The sequence below is a fragment of the Chanodichthys erythropterus genome, chromosome 10 (assembly GCF_024489055.1).
Source record: "Chanodichthys erythropterus isolate Z2021 chromosome 10, ASM2448905v1, whole genome shotgun sequence".
Lineage (NCBI taxonomy): Eukaryota > Metazoa > Chordata > Actinopteri > Cypriniformes > Xenocyprididae > Chanodichthys > Chanodichthys erythropterus.
The window spans coordinates 20,617,571-20,632,623 of NC_090230.1; the positions used below are offsets into that span (position 1 = coordinate 20,617,571).

Genomic DNA, 15,053 nt, shown 5'->3' on the forward strand with positions numbered 1-15,053 from the left:
AAAAATATTCAAGATCAAATATATTCATGAGGAAGATCAACTAGCACAAATTTGCACTAAATAAATAACACCATGGAAAGGGATTTCTAACCAATAACTTGTTAGTAACTGAGCCTTCACAAATAAACAAATAAAATAGAAACATGACAGGTTATTATTATTATTATTATTTCAAAAGATGTTTATGACGTACCATTCAACAGCATGAAAAACAGACCAAAGAAAGATGCGCTGTGAATCATTTTTCTGAACTTCTCAAAAACTCCACAGAATACAGCCAAACATGCGTGAGAAAAAACATTTAAACTCTCCAGTGCTCCATTCTCAGGTCTCAGGTGTAGTTCACAAGTTCCTTCACATTTTCAGTAACAAAAATATATCTGTATGAAGAATTAAAACAAGAACTAATCAAATTAAGATATCATTAGGTTCACATTTTTAAGAGTCTGAAAAAGGATCTAGGTGTCTGTATACGCTACACTCTACACACACACACACACACCCTCACACCTCTCTCTCTCTCTCGACTGTTTTTATAGTGATCAGTTTTATCTCCACTAGACCAAGCAGCACTTAGTTCTGATGAACTTTATTGTGAATCCCTCTCCTAATTCCTGTTCTTTCAAAGTAGGTAATAGTGTTTATATTTAATATATAATTTTATATATTATATATAATCTTCTAAAATAATTTTGTCAAGAAGTATTTTTATTTTAATAATTTACCAGTTTACATACTTTCACATTAAATCACCATGCTTTTTTTTTTTTCCCAATATCTGTCAAATGAAACAGCAGATCAGCCAAGAATCACCAAGAAACTGAAACAACTTTGTTCTTCTCAGTTAACATCTAGACGGTTTTTCTTTTGAAACCTTGGGTTCTGGTAGGCCACCATTTCCTTCACAGCTAAGACAAATCATCTGCTAACTTTCTCACGATTGGACATGTTCAGAGAAAACAAGCACCAAACCCAACAAGTGTGCTGTTGATCGGCATATGTTGGTGCAATAATAATGGGTCCTGTTCAGTTTTAACCTAAAACAACCTGAAACAATCTTAAAGTAGACATACAATGCTGTTTATATATATGTGGAAATGCAATTAGTGGCCAACGCTCATTTTATTCTGCGTTTCAGTCAAGCGTGCGCTCATGATACAGGTTTTCTGTGCGGTTCTCTTTATGGCACTGGTTTGACGTGGGGGTGGAGTCAAGAAACGGGGGCACGCCCCCGCGAAACACGTCATCGGCAGGAGACGCAGATCGGAACAGAACAGATCAAGCATAGAGCGCATTTATGTTAATCTGAAAGCCACGCCCACCGGGGGGAAAACAATCCAACCGTCTCCATTAACGTGAGGCTGCCTTCTTGTCTTTTCTGACTCATTACAAAAAACAGAACAATACCTAAAAGCTGCTGTGTGACAAAGTGTACAGCTAACAAACTAAAAAACCCAGAAATAAGTTTTTATAAGCTGTCGACCCCAAAAAACGAATATTTAAGGACACAAAAGTGGATACAGGCAGTGAGACAGAGCGCAACGGGTCATATTACTATAAGAAATGCATTGGAGGGGGTCGTAATCGGCGACAACATATGCTAAACAAACCAACAAAAACAAACCATTCATTATTTTTACCCATGTCAAAGAATTATTTCACCTGTCGCCGATTACGTTCCCCTCCAATGCATTTCGCGGGGGCGTGCCCCCGTTTCTTGACTCCACCCCCACGTCAAACCAGTGCCATAAAGAGAACCGCACAGAAAAGTGCAGCGCAAAAGAAAACCGGTATCGTGAGCGCACGCTTGACTGAAACGCAGAATAAAATGAGCGTTGCAAATGATTTAGTAGGTTTGAGCATGAAAAATATGTGGCAAGGATAAAATAGGATTACAGCTGTCATTGATTTTTGTAATTGATTATATTTTTATTTTTGCACTACTTTATTTTATTTTGCAATTTATTATTTTTGTTTGCAAAACTTATTTTTTTCTGCTCAATACTTTATTTTTCCTTTGCAATTCTTTATTTTTGTTTGCAAAACATTTTTTTATTGCTCAATTCTTTTTTGTGTTTTGCAAAACTTTATTTTTGTGCAAAACTTTAAGGCATTAATTTGACTCCATAGGGGCACGCCCCCGCGAAATGCATTGGAGGGGAACATAATCGGCGACAGGTGAAATAATTCTTTGACATGGGTAAAAATAATGAATGGTTTGTTTTTGTTGGTTTGTTTAGCATATGTTGTCTGTCTCTATGCTTGATCTGTTCTGTTCCGATCTGCGTCTCCTGCCGATGACGTGTTTCGCGGGGGGCGTGCCCCCATTTCTTGATATCGGCGAAAACATATGCTAAACAAACCAACAAAAACAAACCATTCATTATTTTTAACCATGTCAACGAATTATTTCACCTGTCGCCGATTACGTTCCCCTCCAATGCATTTCGCAGGGGCGTGCCCCCGTTTCTTGACTCCACCCCCACGTCAAACCAGTGCCATAAAGAGAACCGCACAGAAAAGTGCAGCGCAAAAGAAAACCAGTATCGTGAGCGCACGATTTAGTAGGTTTGAGCATGAAAAATATGTGGCAAAGATAAAATAGGATTACAGCTGTCATTGATTTTTGTAATTGATTATATTTTTTGCACTACTTATTTTTTCCGCTCAATACTTTATTTTTCCTTTGCAATCCTTTATTTTTGTTTGCAAAACATTTTTTTATTGCTCAATTCTTTTTTGTGTTTTGCAAAACTTTATTTTTGTGCAAAACTTTAAGGCATTAATTTGACTCCATATAACACTCAAGTGCACTCTTGTGTGCCCAACAATAGGTACACCAAAATACCACCTGCTGCATTCAAACAACAACAACAAGAAACACTTGATAGCCTTTACTGACCTAAATAGTCCTGACTTCTGACCCCAGGTATCACTCTGACTCAGAAACTGAGCTATTAAAGACACAAAGAACCTCATGTTCATACATTTAAAAAAGAGGCCTTCTGCAAAACTGCATCAATGCAAAGGCATCGAGAGAAAAAAATGTTGTGATAAGTATGTCAAGTTTAATATTATTTTACTAAATACTGTAATTAATGATGGAGCGCCAACACTGCAATAACTATATGTTCAGCAGATAAGATATATACTTTTTAATGACTTATATATATTCTGTATGTACACAGAAATCATTTCACTTTTAACAAATGTTTTACAATATATTGAATAATACATAAGGGATTGCTGCTTTTCATATATTGAAAAATATGTGAAAATATATTTAATAATATACCATAATGCATGTAATTTTATATTCAGTAATATACTTTGTAATATATAAATGTATAAGTGAAGAGATATGTTATTGCATGCATATAAATATATTGCAGATATATTTACTCATGCAGTATTAACACACATATATTTCAGTTTTTAACATTATAAATGTTTCATATTTTCAAGCTAGTTAATAAAAGCACAAGCACATCTGCGTGTACTAAAGTATTTAACAAAGAGACTATCACTATGCTGAAAAGAACACCATTATATATTTTTTTAAGTAATTATGGTTTTAATTATGGTCAATCATAAACCTAACCACATGCTCTTCTCTTCAGCACAATGGCGACTCCAAAAACTCACACATACCAGAAAACCCTTTAAATTCCAAAGTAATACAACTTTAAACACTAACAGATCTCCCCCTATAACAGTACTGAGAAAAACACAATAAATAACACTTAATTTTAACATTTACTCTCCTTTAACAGTTAGAAGCAAAGCATGCTGGGAACTAGTAATCTGCTGTAGGCCTAACTCATTCTGTGAATGTTTGTATATATGTGTGTACATACATTCACATTTATATAGGAACATATATGTGCAATATATGTACACAATAAAGGATACAAATGTATGAATATTACATGTAATGCTATTTTTGTCATCATTTATAAATATTATGTTTCAATATAAAGCCATACATGCAGTCAATGCACATATTACAGTATACTGAAAAATATAAGCACTAGTTTCCCATATATAGAAATTTATTATGTAGCCTAATATATTACATTATATTTTGCAGTCAATTCCCATATATATGTTCTGTAAGGGATTACTGCATGCATTTTGTGTCTTTCAACCACATTAAAATGTACAAATTCACATAATTTCACATGCATTTTTAGTCAGCTGAACCTCTTATATTTACTTAAAGCTTCAGTCCGCGACTCTAGCGGTTAATAAACAGAACTGCACGCGTCTTGCGGAGGAACATTGTAGCCGGAGCTACTTTTCTCCATGTAAGTCTATGGCGAGTCACGCAGTTACTGTGATACTCTGCGGCGGGTCCTACCAGTCCGGTCTGAAATAGTCCGAATATAAACACTTATTATAAGTGTACCATAATGATTCAGGATAAGACAAAAACATGGTTTGGAAAAGTGTTGTACAAACTAATAAGTAATCTGATCTATAACTAAAACCCTGTTGAATAGGCTGTAAACGAGAACCAGATAAAAATTTAACAAAATATCCATGAGCACAGAGTGATCAGATAAAGTGTTCACTGACCTGTGGCAGATCTCTCATCTATAGACAGATGATCTGTGTGTATTCAGACTCTGTGATTTTCAGATCTACCAACACATAAATATATGGATCAGTGTGAGGAGAATTAGTGTATTTAACATCAGTATCAGACACTCATCCTGCTCTGATCAGTTATGAGTAAATAAAGCGATGTTTCCTTTGACATCAGAATGGGTTGCACTGCCATCTAGTGGAACATGATGGCAGACGATGTACAACATTTGTAAGTGTACTGTCTGTTTTCATATAGTTTTAAAAATTAATAACCATGAAAAAAATAAAAAATAAACATGAAAGTAAAATTTTAGTTGCATTTACAATTGAATACTTGGTTTTAACATAAATTGCAGCACATATTTGAACACTTTTTACCCAGAAAGTCTCATTAAATTAATCATTAAATGAATAACGTAACACTTGCCCTCTTGTGTTGTTTGTTTGCAGTTCCTGCTGTTAAAGTATTTCACCAACACAACTACAGCTATGACCAGTATCACTAAACCAGCTGATATCAGTGGAATAAGACGTGACGGCTCAATGACATCTGTATCTGTAATGAATGAAGAGAAAACAGTAATGCATATACATGTAATTGATTCTTGCAATGACTCAAACAAGCCACCAGAATGCTGTAGATCTCAATATAAACCATCATCATGAAATAAAGATATCTGATATGATGGAAACGGAAAAGACAAAATACAAAAGAAATGTAAAAGTTAATGTCTAAGTGACAATGTGAGTTCACTTGAGATCACACTTTTAAACAAATCTTTAGTTTAAACCTCATTAAGATAAACCAGCACTACAGTTGTGTTACTCTGCGGTATTTACATTATCAACATCCAATAAAAACTACTAAACAACTCTGACGTACCTTCACATGTGTGACAGAGTTGACTGATGTTGTCCAGATGTTTGGTCTGGTTTCTGATGGGATTGTTGATCACACAGCTGTAGGTGTTTTTATCCTGATATTCCACCTCCAGAGGTAGAGAGAGACTGATGCTGAGATCAGACACACTGATGCTGGACAATAAACTGTTTCCTTTGTACCAGGAGAGAGTCACATGACTCACATTCACAGCTGAACACAACAATGAACACCTGGACACTGATGATGATGATGATGATGATGAACAGTCTGAAGAGTCTCTGAAAATTATAGGAACGGGGAGATGATCTGAAAAATATAAAATATTAAAATCAGTGACTTAACAAGTACAACTTAATGCAGCAAACAATTAGTATTTACAGAAATATATATAAGTCCCTCATAACTGTTTTACATATTGAATTGCATACTAAATTATGATACAGTGATCAGTTTATTAATCTAAACTACATTTTACTATTAATCTCTATTCTGTCTCTAAATGTGGCTTTGCAGCTTTTCTAACACTGTCCCTGTAACTTTTGTTTTGCTTCCTTGTAAGCACTGGTATTTCCATCAGGAAGTGCAAAATAATATAGCACTAACAATTTATTTATAAACTGAGTGAAAATAGGTTTTGGTTTAACTTTTGCCAGTTATTAAGTACGTATGAATAAGCAGATCAGGAGAAGTTTGATCACAGTCTGGATCATCATGGAGAGAGAATCACTTTACTCACCGTAGACAGTAACATTGAATCTCTTGTTTGAAGTTCCTCTGTTTCTGAAGATCAGTAGTTTATAAAGTCCAGAGTGTTCAGATCTGATGTTTATGATGGTCAGAGATCCAGTTTGACTGTCCATCTGGAGTCTGTGTCCAAATATTCTATTACTCTCATCCATATAGATGTTCTGTCTGTGGATTTCAGCTATACAAGTCTCTCGAGGTCCAAACATCCACAGTATCTGATCATTTCTCTGTATTTCAGTAACATCAGTGTTTAGAGTGACTGAATCTCCCTCCATCACTGACACTGACTTCACTTCATCTGAATCACCAAACACACCTGAAGAAAAAAACAAGTTGTTACAAGTTAAACAAACAAATAAACAAACAAACAAACAAGTTAAATAAAAAAAAAAACATTCAAGATGAAATGCAATATTTATGAAGAAGATTAACTAGCACAAAATACTGCACTAATGGAAAGGGATTTTAAACGCATAGCGTACTGTTACAAATGGTCCCTGAACAAATAAACAAATAAAATAGACACATGAGTTTTAACTCACAATTTTTTTTCAGATGATGTTTATTACGTACCATTTGTTAGCAATAAACACAGATAGAAGAAAGATGCGCTGTGAATCATTTTTCTGAACATCTCGAAATAGGGTCTAGGAGTTTATGCCGCACTTACATGCTCTCTCTCTCTCTCTCTCTCTCGACGACACAACTGTTTATTTGTGACCAGATATAATCCACTTCCTCTCTATTAGAAGGTGCAGAAGTGTGCAGGGAAGTGCTGGTGAACTTTAGCTTTGGAGTTTAGTGTGATTTTATTTCCTAATTTCTGTTCTTTTTCATAATTCACCAGTTTACGAAGAGTTCTTGCTTAACTTTAAATCAGCATGCTTTTTCTCAATATCTGTCAAAATTAACGAAACAGTAGATCATTGGATGCTTATGGAGTTCATCCATAATTCTGATCATGTTTTGTTGCATCTCAAAATATCTTATTGTTGAATTGAATAAATTATAAAGGGCCCATCAATTCAATTTATTTTTATAGTGCTCTTGACATTACACATTGGTCCAAAGTAGATTTTCAAAAAGATTGTTTTCAAAATGTTGGTGCCAGTGGAATGTTGATTTGTTTATGGAGGAAGGAGGAAAACGTGGAGGATCCAGGGTTTACCTGGGAAGCTCCACACTCTTATCCTCTTTACACATTTTTATACACATTTATATGAAGCATGCACACATAAAGATTGTCTAATATTATATTGGATTATTTTATGTATATTCAACACTCTATCATTGTTAAAGATCCCTGTCAGGCACAGCACACACTGAGGGACTTTCTCACCAACAAAGAATGGTAGAATGGTTGTATGCTATTCCAAACAGTGACAATGTACGACCCCTAGACCACCAAGAAACCATAACAGCTTTATTCTTATCAGTTAACATCTAGAGGTTTTTTTTTTTCCTTTGACACTTTGGGTTCTGGTAGGCCACCATTTCCTTCAAGCTAAGACATATGTTCAACCAGTGAAAACAATGCCAACAGAAGCAGACAATGGAAACAGCATATAAATATCAACAATGGTGATAAAAATAAATTAATAAATAAATGCTTCACGCTGCAAAATACATGCTGGGCATCACCATATGACTCCTAATGTACAAGTTCTTGTTGTGTAACATTACATGCAATTACTCAAATGCAAATTATTTTAAAGACATAAAAGGGTCCCAACTAAAACAAACACTGACCACCATGACGGTGGCATAATTTGACCAACAAGACACATCTAAACCTCTGTTAATTTTCAATAAGAACTTTAGACGTGTGACAGAAAAAGTCAATCTGGTTAATAATAAATGAATCAGATCTTTTAATAAAATCTTGAGAGATTTAATGTTTTTTATCTTCAGTTGATTTCATCTAAGGCTGTGGCTGAAGTCAGTTGTAGTTCTTGTGTTTCTGTTTTCTTCAGTGATTCTGCTTGTTAACAGCAGGTGTTCATCATTAATGTTCAATCATCACTTAATTAATTGCTTAATTATCTCATTAACTTCATTATCTCATCTGCTTCAGTGTTATTTTAACACTATTTAGAGAAGAGTTGATTTAACTCTGGGGATTTTACTGTGTATTCTTTCTAGTTCCCACAAGCGCAGGGGCCTGATAAGGAAGTTTCACAAGAGCTTTTGTGCAGAAGCCGTTCAACCCACTCATACACCTTATACACACTAACACTCAAGTGCACTCGTGTGCCCAATATACATCAAACCAACTGCTGCATTCAACAACAACAAAAAGCTTGATGCCCTATACACTAACCTAAATAGATCTGACCACAGGTAACATTCTGACTCTGAACACGACTAGTTAAAGCTGTAGTAAAGGCACAAAGCAGCTCGTGTTCATTCTACATTTTAAAAAGAGGCCTTATTCCCAGTCGCTTCAATGCAAAAGCACCAAGAAAAAAAATATTTTTGTGATAAGCATGTCAAGTTTAATATTTTTATACAAAATACTCCAATTCATGTTGTAGTGGCAATGCTGCAATAGCTACATTCTCTGCATATGAGATGTATCAGAAATTGCTGCAATGAAAAACAAAACTTGACTTACCTCAGAATGAACAAATATAACCTGACTAAGCAGTCTGAGAGACATAAACTCACCAGACACTTTATTAGGTACACCTTTAGTCCCAGGTTGGACCCCTTTTGCCTTCAGAACTGCTTTAATTATTTTTGGCATAGATTCAAAGGTGCTGGAAATATTCCTCAGAGGTTTTGTTCCATATTGACATGATTAGATGATCACACAGTTGCTGCAGATTTATTGGCTGCACATCCATGATGCAAATTTCTTGTTCCAGCACATCCCGAAGGTGCTCTATTGGACTGAGATCTGGTGACAGTGGAGGTCACTGATTTCAGGCCAGTGAAATCATTGTCATGTTCAAGAAACCAGTTTGAGATGCTTTGTAACATGGCGTGTTAATCTGCTGGAAGTAGTCATCAGAAGATGGAACACTGTGGTCATAAAGGGATGGACACAGTCAGCATCAATACTCACGTAGGCTGTGATATTTAAAGTGTGCTGAGAAAATATCCAACACACCATTACACCACCACCAGCCTGAATAGTTGATACAAGGAAGGATACATCCATGGATTAATGTTGTTTAGACTGACCCTAATATTTCAGCAGAAATTGAGACTCATTCATGACGATGGAACCGGAAGTGCTAATATCCTAAGTAATTTCCAGGCTTTGTCCTACAAAAATACATCATCCTTCCAGCCCTCAATTAGCTCTTCTATTTAGACGGAGGGATTAATGCTGCCTTCACATGCTATCAGAATTATTTTGAGTTTCCTAGTTAAAAATTGGACATGAATGCCCAGTCATATTTACTACTGGGAAGTTCAGGGATAATTTTGATACCCAAGTTTCCGAATTGGGTGAGCAATAAACTTTAAACATGGTGGATGGAAGAAGGATTGCTGCTGCGAGTGCTATTCTTTATTAGTTCTGTTCACAACAGTTACATCACCTTGTCGTTAAAGTAGTGCATATTTACAAATATGAATAATCATTTAAAATGTATTGTATGTTGTACATACAATGAAAATAGTCTGTATTTGACTGAAATTCCAGAATTGACAGCTAGATAGTGAGGTTAATTTTTAGGTCTTTATGGTTGACAATCAATGGTAATGCTAAATATTATTTGGGCTTTAATAAGATTTTCTTAATTAATTGAATAAACCTGGTATCCTCCACGATTCTTGTCCTCTCCAACAACAAAGCACAACAAATGCAACAAGCTTGTAATCATGACTTCAGAAGTGGAAATTAGGAAATTTCTGATAGCATGTGAAAGCAGCATAATTGCATCATATTGTGCATTGCCCTTTCACCCATTCATAGTAATATTAGTGCAGAATCTTAGTATAGGCCTATACAGTCTTTTACTGCATCCCAATTTTTATACGTATGCACTATTCTATTACGTTTAGTTCAAAAAGTGCTCAAACTGAAAATTAAAAAAAGAAAAAAAGAAAATGTGTCCTTCAAATAGGCCTACCCGGATAATGCGGTTAACCCCCCATACTTCAAAAATCTACCTGAAATAGTTACCATCCAGGGACTTTGGCATACTCTTTTCAATGCTTTGGAACACACTTATTCTAATCTCACATTTTATTTAGGATGGATAGTATGTACACTTGGACTCCAAATGTTGTCCAGCTCTGCTCCGACTCCCTCTAGTGTCACTGACATGAACTCACCCAGTTATACAACTAACAGAGTTTACACACACTTTTGAATTATGTACTAATCAAATAAATACTGTATATTAGTCCTTCCTTTAGAACATGACAAACTTTACCTGCTTGGGCAGAAGTCAGTAAAAAGTAAAAGATTCTTTCAATATTTTGTGTTAAACAAGTTTTATTGTCACAACACTTTTTAATTAGTGTTAACACATAAAATGTTTAGTGCAGTTTTAGATAACACTAGATGATAAAAAAAATACTAAAAAGTTTTGTTAAGATTGACTTGTTACTACTATGACTTAAAATTAATATTAGCATGTAAATGTCAGCAGGGAATACTACACAAAACACTGAGGATAAGTGCACTTTAACATCAGGTTGTACATAAAAAAAAAAAAAAAAAAACATTTTTCCCCCTGCTCAGCTCACAGCAAGCAAGACTGGACAATGCAGCTCAAGCTTATTTAAGAATAAGGATGCAAAGATTCCTGCATTGAGCTGCAATGTCCAGTCTGACAAGCTTAACAACTAAACTAACTAACTTTTTATAAAATGAGCAAAGTTATCGGTTTGCATTTTCATTCATATTATTGGCAGTTTCTCAGCAGGAACAGGATTCAGAAGAGCAGAAACCGGAAGGTGTCTTGGCAGTGAGGACTGGCTTATGGCAAGAGACGGACCAAAACATGATAAATTCAAACTTCACACAAATCGTGTTTAAGATTTCTGAAGAAGGTGGTGCTTAGAAATGCTGGTCTTAATATAAAAGGTAGAGTAAATAACACATTTAAGAAAATATTGGTCGAAAAATCTATTATACATACAAACATGTATACAAAATGTACAAATATATATATATATATTTTATCACATTAAAAGATATACTGTAAAATATATTGTAAGAAACGCTATTGTCCTGTAAAAGTAGAAAAACACTCAGCGCTCTCTGGACCATGTTAAAACGTGTTTAAAAAACAGAACCTTTTCACAGTTTATTTAGTTTAAGGCCATTTCATGATTTCAATCATTCAGTTCAGTAGTTAGCATAACACTGAACTATCCTCCCTGATAGATTTGTTGTAAACCATCAATGTAAAAATGCACAGTTTAGGTCATTTTTAAAAGAGCTGAAAGCAGTTTTTGTTAAGGTTGATGTGTAGTGTTACAGCAATTGACTTAATTGAGAGTAATATGATTGTGTATGTGTCTATAATATGTATTGAATGTATTGAGCTCACAGTTAAAATCTCAAAGAAGGGTGGAATGATCTGAGCTTGCATGAACATGTTTTGTCTAACAGGTAAGCAGTTAACTGCCAAAACAAGTTAGAGCAGGATGGAAGGTTACTGCAGGATTAAAATGGATAACACTGTGCTGTGTATTAGTCACAGAAAATGTTGAGAAAAATGTTTCAAATCAAATAAATGCAGCATTTGTAACATGGACATGCAATGAATATGTCAAGTTACATTAATACTTGAGTATATCACGTGGTCTTCTCCATTAGCTTTCTGAAAGAAAACAAAAACACGAACAGAAATTAAAATGTCATATTAAAACATTGTGTGTGTGTGTGTGTGTATATATAATTCTTTTTTACTCTAAATGCAGTATAAATCTAAATGTGTCGCAAAAACAATGGTTGAATAAAAAGACAATTACAAGCACAGGACATGATAGCAGTAAACATGATAACCTGTTTAAAAAGACTTTCTTAAGTAACTAATAAATTCTACCAAAAGGGGGTGTCTTCAAACATAGAATCACTTTTGGTTTTTGAATGATTTTTTGGGAATTTTGGGGGGCCTATCAACAACACTTTCATTTTTTGTCTGTTCATTGTTAATCACCGCTGGAGCTGCAAAATGTCAGCTGGTGGTTCCAGCACGGTTTTTCTTGCATTTAATAAAGCTGCCATTGAATCATCCATCCAGGGTTGATAATCCACGCTTTTGTGATTTGATGACTTACACAATGCATCACTGTCTGACTCTGTTAAAAAACTGTGGCTTTTCAGATATGTAATCATGGTTTACTGTAAGCTCAAAACATTCACCCTCCCTAAACCCTACTGGGCCTAAGAAATGAGAGCACATGTTTTTATGTTGAATTTCAAGTTTCTAAACTTGTCTGATATGGTACTGTGCCTTGGGGATGCTACTGTGTAGATTTGAAACTTAAGCCTGAGAAGTGCAAGCAAAACAGACATTAAGCAAAATAGAGCGCTTTAATTTGCTTAAAAATATCTTGCTTGTCTAAGGCCACATTATGCAAATAAAAAGTATGAACGCTTACATCAGCACAGGATGACACAGCTACTGCTTTGACACATAAGCGCAAACGGCTCTTTTCTGAGCGTCTGTGGTAAAAGCTGAGGTTTCTGCACACAGATATACAGTGTCTTACCGTACTGTGAACACTGCGAGCACGAAATGTTGTTTCGGTATAACATACCTCTTCCTCACAAGTCGGGACTGTTTTAATAATAATGATAATATTTTCACTATATAATATTTTTAAACTACAAATTTGTCTGAAACAGTGTTATAACAGATTTTTAAAACAGATAGTGGCACATTTTTTGAACAATTAATTTAACTTATTTTTGAAAATCGAATGTTCATATCATTGATGAAAAAAGTACTTGCCATTTTGTGGTTGTTCTTGTTTGCTCTTCCTTCTGAAAAAGATTATTGCCGGCACAGCTAATACAGCCAGTATCACTAAACTAACTAATATTCCCACCCAATGTGATGACTTCAGTTCTGTAATGAACAAACACATAACAGTAATAATTATAAATGAGTCCTGCAGTGTTTGATTGCAAACAAAACATTGTTGAATGCTGTAGAGCTTCTCACTTAATATATCTCTGTTGGAAATCTGTTTTAAACTAAATCTACAATCAATAATTACATAATAATATCACAGCTGCCGTACCTGAACATGTTTGAGTCTGACAGAGTCGAGTGACATTGAGATGTTTGGTCTGGTTGCTGATAGGATTGTTCAGCACACAGCTGTAGGTGTTGTTATCCTGATTTTCCACCTCCAGAGGTAGAGAGAGACTGATGCTGAGATCAGACACACTGATGCTGGACAATAAACTGTTTCCTTTGTACCAGGAGAGAGTCACATGACTCACATTCACAGCTGAACACACCAGTGAACATCTGGACACTGATGATCTTGATGATGATGATGATGAACAGTTTGAAGAGTCTCTGATGACAGGAATGGGTAGATGAGCTGAAAAACATGGAAAATGGTTCAGTCAGGAGCAGCATGTACATTTAATATATATATCCGCAATCACAAAACATAAAAAGCAGTTTATTTCCAACCCTCAATCCCCCTTTTAACAACCCACTATCTTCATTTAATGATCGCAGAAGACTTAATTGTACTCACCATAGACATTAACACTGAAACTCCTGTAGGAGCTACTTCTGCTGAAGATGCTCAGTTTATAAAGTCCAGAGTCTGTGGTTCTGATGTTTCTGATGGTCAGAGATCCAGACTGTGTGTCCATTCTCAGTCTGTCTCCAAACATTACACTACTGTCATACATATCAATGCTCTGCTTATGGATTTCAGCTATACGAATGTCTGAACTGTTAAGTCTATAAACCCACAGTATATGATCTTTACTCTGTATTTCAGTAACATCAGTGTTTAGAGTGACAGAATCTCCTTCAGTCACTGACACTGACTTCACTTCATCTGTTTCACCTGAAACACAAACAAACTTTTTTTTACTTCATGTATTTTTTAGTTTTAGAGACAATTACAAGGCAAAGTCAACGATTGCAGAGTTTATTAACTCAAACACATGGATAATATAAAATACCATTATACAAAACATGTTGGTTTAAAATTTTAACATAATTTCTCCATAAACTGAACTCGGTCAGTTGTTTACTCTTTCACACATTATGTCTTCCAGATGTTGAGCTTCAAGGCTGAATTACATATTCAAACATGTCGACACAAGCATGCTTTCCCCCTGATTTCGCATTTCCTCCATAATTACTAAAAGATAACACGGCTACTTTTGGGAGTGAAACCACATTTAATAAAAGTGATAAACACTTACCACGTGAGAACCAAATCCACAGGCAGAAGAAAAAAGATTTATGAATCATATTCACAGTTCAATAAATATCCGATCAAAAAACTCATGATTTAGTAGAGCGCGTTTGTTTGATGAAATCCAAAAACGCGTTTTTTTTAAACTATGAAAATCGAAGTAAAAACAAAGATCATCTTGAAGAATTAACTTAACAGGCCTAAAAGCGGATAATACCGTATGCTTCACTTCACAACTTGGGATACACAAAGCCCGTTACTATGAGGGTGTATGTGTTTCAGCTGGTAACGTTCATTAAAATAAAGCCTATAGGCCTATTCGCGATTCATCCTTCTATTAAAAACGCACTTTTTTACAGAAAAAATAAAAAATAAATAATGAAGAAATACAGAACCCCAAAACGCTAACGTTACTTCATGATTGAAGTAAACGAATTCCAGCTTGTCTGGAAAACGCCCCGCCCCTCAG

General features: G+C 35.1%; 2 protein-coding genes across 6 annotated transcripts; both read right to left on the reverse strand.

Moving 5' to 3' along the window:
* Window positions 1–4,596: 4,596 nt before the first annotated feature.
* LOC137028163 (CD48 antigen-like) lies at window positions 4,597–6,845 on the reverse strand. The gene is made up of 5 exons (XM_067396933.1): window positions 6,794–6,845; window positions 6,210–6,536; window positions 5,474–5,779; window positions 5,018–5,146; window positions 4,597–4,643 (listed from the first exon to the last, which is right to left on the reverse strand). Exons 1-5 carry the CDS (start codon window positions 6,840–6,842, stop codon window positions 4,597–4,599), a joined length of 858 nt encoding a protein of 285 aa, XP_067253034.1. The 5' UTR covers window positions 6,843–6,845.
* Window positions 6,846–10,663: 3,818 nt separating this feature from the next.
* Window positions 10,664–15,032, reverse strand: LOC137027891 (natural killer cell receptor 2B4-like). 5 transcript variants are annotated; one of them, XM_067396489.1, is made up of 6 exons: window positions 14,592–15,032; window positions 13,907–14,227; window positions 13,436–13,744; window positions 13,144–13,260; window positions 12,791–12,969; window positions 10,664–12,006 (listed from the first exon to the last, which is right to left on the reverse strand). In XM_067396489.1, the coding sequence occupies exons 1-6, from the start codon at window positions 14,638–14,640 to the stop codon at window positions 11,956–11,958; spliced, it is 1,026 nt and encodes a 341-aa protein (XP_067252590.1). In that variant the 5' UTR covers window positions 14,641–15,032; the 3' UTR covers window positions 10,664–11,955. The 5 variants fall into 5 exon arrangements, with proteins under 5 accessions (XP_067252590.1, XP_067252591.1, XP_067252592.1 ...); XM_067396490.1 differs by having other exon boundaries at window positions 12,902–12,969; window positions 14,592–15,027; XM_067396491.1 differs by having other exon boundaries at window positions 12,950–12,969; window positions 14,592–15,025.
* Window positions 15,033–15,053: the final 21 nt, after the last annotated feature.

What these genes read in the sequence shown, in the direction of transcription:
- LOC137028163 (XM_067396933.1), bottom strand. Translation starts at nt 6,842, where the DNA reads ATGATTCACAGCGCATCTTTCTTCTATCTGTGTTTATTGCTAACAAAT. An exon ending in ATTCAATGTTACTGTCTACG is followed by an intron (nt 5,780 to 6,209) that starts GTGAGTAAAGTG and finishes TATATTTTTCAG; the next exon opens with ATCATCTCCCCGTTCCTATA. An exon ending in ACTCTGTCACACATGTGAAG is followed by an intron (nt 5,147 to 5,473) that starts GTACGTCAGAGT and finishes CATTCATTACAG; the next exon opens with ATACAGATGTCATTGAGCCG.
- LOC137027891 (XM_067396488.1), bottom strand. Translation starts at nt 14,640, where the DNA reads ATGATTCATAAATCTTTTTTCTTCTGCCTGTGGATTTGGTTCTCACGT. An exon ending in GTGGATTTGGTTCTCACGTG is followed by an intron (nt 14,228 to 14,591) that starts GTAAGTGTTTAT and finishes TTTGTGTTTCAG; the next exon opens with GTGAAACAGATGAAGTGAAG. An exon ending in TTTCAGTGTTAATGTCTATG is followed by an intron (nt 13,745 to 13,906) that starts GTGAGTACAATT and finishes CATGTTTTTCAG; the next exon opens with CTCATCTACCCATTCCTGTC.